Source organism: Equus caballus, chromosome 8, assembly GCF_041296265.1.
Source record: "Equus caballus isolate H_3958 breed thoroughbred chromosome 8, TB-T2T, whole genome shotgun sequence".
NCBI classification, from domain to species: Eukaryota; Metazoa; Chordata; class Mammalia; order Perissodactyla; family Equidae; genus Equus; species Equus caballus.
In genome coordinates, this window is record NC_091691.1 from 25,771,488 (window position 1) to 25,776,428 (window position 4,941).

At 56.1% G+C, this 4,941-nt stretch overlaps 1 protein-coding gene across 4 annotated transcripts in view; it reads right to left on the reverse strand.

The window, feature by feature from the left end:
* The window catches only part of RILPL1 (Rab interacting lysosomal protein like 1), a 44,410-nt gene extending 43,147 nt beyond the window's left edge, over positions 1-1,263 (reverse strand). For 2 of the 4 annotated variants that reach the window (XM_014742216.3, XM_023647288.2), the window contains exon 1: positions 442-1,260. In XM_014742216.3, the coding sequence (XP_014597702.2) occupies positions 442-750 (309 nt within the window). In that variant the 5' untranslated portion in view covers positions 751-1,260. Of the gene's footprint in view, positions 1-441 lie in introns of all 4 variants that reach the window. The other 2 variants (XM_023647285.2, XM_023647286.2) reach the window with 2 other exon arrangements.
* Between the last annotated feature and the right edge of the window lie 3,678 nt (positions 1,264-4,941).

The following is a 4,941-nucleotide window of genomic DNA, read 5'->3' on the forward strand; positions in this document are numbered from 1 at the left end:
TCTTGGGTAACACTGAAGGGCAAGGGGCTTCTTTCATTTCCGGAAAATAATATTATCTAAGCACTTTACATATATCATGCCTTTTAATTCTTATAAGGTGGGTCCTAATACTATCACCATTTGACATGTGAGGAAACAAAGCACAGAGAGGTTAAGTAACGTACCCAAGGCCACACAGCTATTAAATAGTAAAGGTAGGATTGGAACTCAGGTATGACTCCAAAGAACTGCCCTTAATCTCTGGGGTGGTATATGCCAGGTGCCCCTGGCTGAGCAAAAGAGGGCCAGGGGTCTCCCTCTCTCCCTCTCTCATCCAGTCGGGTCTCCTCTCGTCTTGTCCCTGTATACACGTATGGGTGCACCTACAGTCGCCCAACGCTGGGGGGCCCTTAGGTCCCGCGGCCCCACTGCCCGGATGGGCAGACTGAGGCCGCTGCCCACCTTCTGGTGCTTGCGCTCCTTCTCGATGCGGTCCATCCTCTCCAGGCGCAGACGGTCCAGCTCGAGGCGCAGCTCGTCCAGCTCGGGCGCGACGTGGTGGCGGCTGACCAGCACCTCCAGGATCTCCAGGACGCGCACGACCTTGGGCATGAGGCGCGCGATGGCCTCGCAGCCGTGCTGATCGATGACCCGCTCGAACTCGTGGCCCACGAGCGACGCGATGTCGTACACGTCCATGACGGTCAGCTCCGCCACGTTCTTCTCCAGCGCCGACTCGGCCCCCGGCGACGACCCCCGGTCCTCCTCCATGGCCCCCCGCCCGGCCTCCCCCGCACCCCGCCAACTAGTGCAACTCCCAAACTTGCCGCTGTCGAGGGCAGCGCCGGGCCGGGCCCACCTTGCGCGCCGCCGGCCGCGCTCAGCTGGCCCTCGGGCGGGGGCGCCCCGGGCGGCCGGCCGGCGTGGGCATGGGCGGAGGCGGCGGCGGCGGCGGCGGGCGGCGCGCGGGCCCGGGTCTCGGCGCCCGGCTCGGCCCCGAGCCTGCTCCCAAGTGGGGGAGGAGGAGGAGGAGGAGGAGGAGGAGGGGGAGCCGAGGAAGGCGCGCGTGCGCAGGCCCGCGGCGCCTCCCAAGAACTTGGGAATCCGAGTTGGGCGCAATGGAGGCGCGGGGTCTGGCTGGAGAGGGGGCCCCGCCGCCCTCGGAAACAGTCCTCGCCCGAGGGTCGCCCCGCGCCCGGGGCCTGGGAAGGAAGGGCGGCTGCGGCTCCTCCGGGAAACTTTGGCGGCGCCGAGGCCGGGCGAGCCGCTCCCCCCGCGGGGATGCCGCGCGCCCCGCCCCGATCCCGGCCTGGCGAGGGGCGCGCCGCCTGCCGCCGCCCGGGGGCGCCCTGGGTGCCCAGCGGCCCCGCACCCCCGCCCGCCCGGCAGCGCCTCGCTCTCCCCGCCGGACCCTCCTGCTCCGCGGCCGCCGGCGCCCCCTCCCCGGCGCGGTCCTGGCTCCTCCTCTGCGCCTCCCGCCCCGAGCGCTCGCGGCTCGCCCGGGGGACGGGGACGGGGGCGGGGGGCGCTGGCGTCTGGACGATTCGCAGCGGCGGCGGCGGCCCCTGCGTTGGAGAGCAATGGAGGGGGCTTGAGGGGGACTCCGGGATGGGGCCCATCCTGGGGAGGAAGCGAGGAACCCCCCCCCACCATCTCCCGGCCCGCAGACCGCCCCGCCGACCCGGTGACCCGGGGGACCTGGCGGCGCCGGGCCCTGCGCTCCAGTAGAGGCGCCCCGCAGGGGGGCAGCAGGGTCGTGGGGTCCTCTGCTCCCCAGGCCGCCGGGCTGCCCCGCCCGCCGAGCCACGTCAATTAGTGGCTCCTTGTGGCATAAAGGCCACTTCACAGAGAAGGCGAGGCCGGGGTTTGGATCTCAGCATCTCGAATCTTCTTGCCCCAAGTCACCTGTCCTTTTGACAGGGCTGAATCCACTTGCCCATCAGACACCCCCCGCCTGCCCCCAGGAGAGACTTTCCTGAACGCGCACCCCCTCCCCTCTTCTCACCCCCCACGCGTGGGTGAGGGACCCTCCTCTGCGTTCCCGCATAAAATTGCTACCTTCGCCGGTAAAATTGCTCTTAAAAGACTGCGTTTCAGCGGTGTGGTTACACATACACCTCTCCCATCAGCCTGTGAGGTCCTTGAAGGCAGAAAAATCCAACACCCTTGTACTATAAAGCCCACCCCTAGCACGTCTTGATGAAAACTGGAAAAAAAAAAAAAAAGTTAATGTATTGAGCATTTGTGTTATATTTAGTTAAAAATATATATATATATAGTGCTTACTATGTGCCAGGCATTGTTCTAAGTACTTTACAAATATTTCCTCATTTAATCCTTACTCCATCAGTTCTCAAAGTGTGGCCTGTCCACCACTGGGGTGCCCCAATACCCGAAGGGTGGCTCTCAGGTTGTCCTTTTGCCAGATATATATCTGTGAGAGGCAAGTGTTCACGAGCTTAACACAAAAGAGCATGTCACAATAGGATGACTGTGCAGAAGCAGCTTTGAGGCCCATGTGAGGATCCTATAAAGAGCTAGATATTAAAGAGAGCTGCAAAACTATAAAACCATGCCGCTGTCCTCAGTACGTTTTTCGTTTGGGGCATAGAGTCATTTTTTTATTAAAAAATATGTGGAATGTGCCTATTTTTAAATTAATATTTTAAAAAATCATCAGTTTAAATTTCTAGTTATAGGAGATATCCATAGATATAAGCCACGTAACAAAATCTCTTTAGGATCTTCAATAGCTTTATTTTTGAGGAAGATTAGCCCTGAGCTAACTGCTGCCAGTCCTCCTCTTTTTGCTGAGGAAGACTGGCCCTGAGCTAACATCCATGCCCATCCTCCTCTATGTTTTATTTTTTAATATGTGGGATGCCCACCACAGTATGGCGTGCCAAGCGGTGCTATGTCCGTACGGGGATCCGAACTGGCAAACCCCGGGCCGCCGAAGCGGAACATATGCACTTAACCGCTGCGCCACTGGGCTGGCCCAGGATCTTCAATAGTGGGGTTTTTTTTTTTTTAATTTTTAAAGATTGGCACCAGAGCTAACAACTGTTGCCAATCTTCTTTTTTTTTTTTCCTGCCTTTTTTTCTCCCCAAATCCCCTCAGTACATAGTTGTATATATATATATTTTTTTAGTTGTGGGTCTTTCTAATTGTGGCATGTGGGACGCCACCTCAACATAGCCTAGTGAGCAGCGCCATGTCCACGCCCAAGATCCGAACCCTGGGCCGCCAAAGCGGAGCGCGAGAACTTAACCACTCGGCCACGGGGCCGGCCCCTTCAATAGTTTTTAAGAGTGCCCTTGGAAAGGGGTCCCTGAGACCAAAAAGTTTGGGAACGGCTGCCTTGCATCATCCTAGGAAGTATTATTACCCCTGTTTTACAAATGAGGAAACTGAGGCACAGAGAGGTCAAATAACACCCAAGTCCAGGCAGCTGGTGAGTGCTAAAACCAGGGTCTGATCCATGCACAGCAACCCACTGAGGCGGACATATGATTTTTCCCGTCCTACAGGAAGGACAGGGAGGAACAGGGAGGACGTCAGATTCCTGTAGCTCCCGTAACAAATTGCCACAGACTTGTTGACTTAAAAGAACAGAAAGTTATTGTGACAGCTCTAGGGGCCAGAAGTCTCAAATCCAGGTGTGGGCAGGGCCATGCTCCCTCTGAGGGCTCCGGGGGGATCCTTCCTGCCTCTTCAGGCTGCTGGCTTCCTTAGCTGGTGGCCCCGTCGCTCCAGTCTCTGCCTCCGTCTCGCACACACGGCCTTCTCTTCTGTGTGGCTGTCTTCTCTGTGAGTCTTGTAAAAACGCTTGTCATTAGATTTAGAGCCCACCCACACAATCCAGGATGATCTCATCTCAGGATCCTTAACTTAAGCGCATCTGCAAAGACACGTTTTTCAAATAGGGTCACGTTCACAGGTTCTGGGGACTAAGTCGTGGACATAGCTTTTTTGGGGGAAGGAAGGGTGGCACCATTCAACCCACCACAGGAGGTTAAGTAACTTGCTCAAGGTCCCACAGCTGGGAGAGATGGAGCTGAACCCAGTGGGGGCCCGTGGGGAATGAAGGAATGAATAAAGAATGCCCTGACTGGGGTAGTGTTTCTCTCGAGGCAGCAAAGATGCACTGAGAGTCTGCTGGGAAGGGACAAGGATTGAGGAGCCACAGGGCCAGCCTGCAGCCAGAGCCTCCAGACCCGGGCAAGAAGGGGATGAGAGGGTAGAGGGGATGGAAATAACTTCAGGGAGGGGACAGGGACGCAGGGGTCTAAGGTGACCCCCAAATAGTGAACCCAAGTGCCTAGGAGAATGGGTACAATCTTCAGAAAAGGAGACAGAAGCAGTTGAGCCTAGTGGTTAAACTTCCAGAGCCTCTCTGAGTTCTAATCCTGGTGCAGTCACGGACCAGGGGGGTGACCTTGGGCAAGTCACATGACCACTCAGTGCCTCAGTTTCCCCATCTGTAAAATGAGATCACAGAGGGTAACTGTGATTATTAAATCAATCTATGTGCCAGCTACACAAAGTGCTATTGAAGAGCTAGCTTTTAGTATTAATATTAAAGAAACCTGGGGGAGCTATCCGGTCTGGGTGTACATGTAGCTGTCCAGTTGACAGCCAGAAATGTGGACCTGGAACTCAGGACTAGAGCAGTAGGTGTGATCAGACCTATATCGACATTCATTCATTCAATAAATATTTAGCTCTTAATATATTCCAAGGACTCTGCTAACCCTGTGGGCTATGGCAATATACAAGAGAGACGGGATTACTGCCCCCGTGGGAAACGGACATAAACAAATAAAACCGAAATAAACTAATTTCAGATGGAGCAAGAGAGGGTTGAGAAAAGGGAGGAGAATCAAGAAATTCGTGTGTCACAGAAACCAGGTGGTTAGTCAGTACTTTTCAATCACAGAAAGAGTCACAGATACCGTATC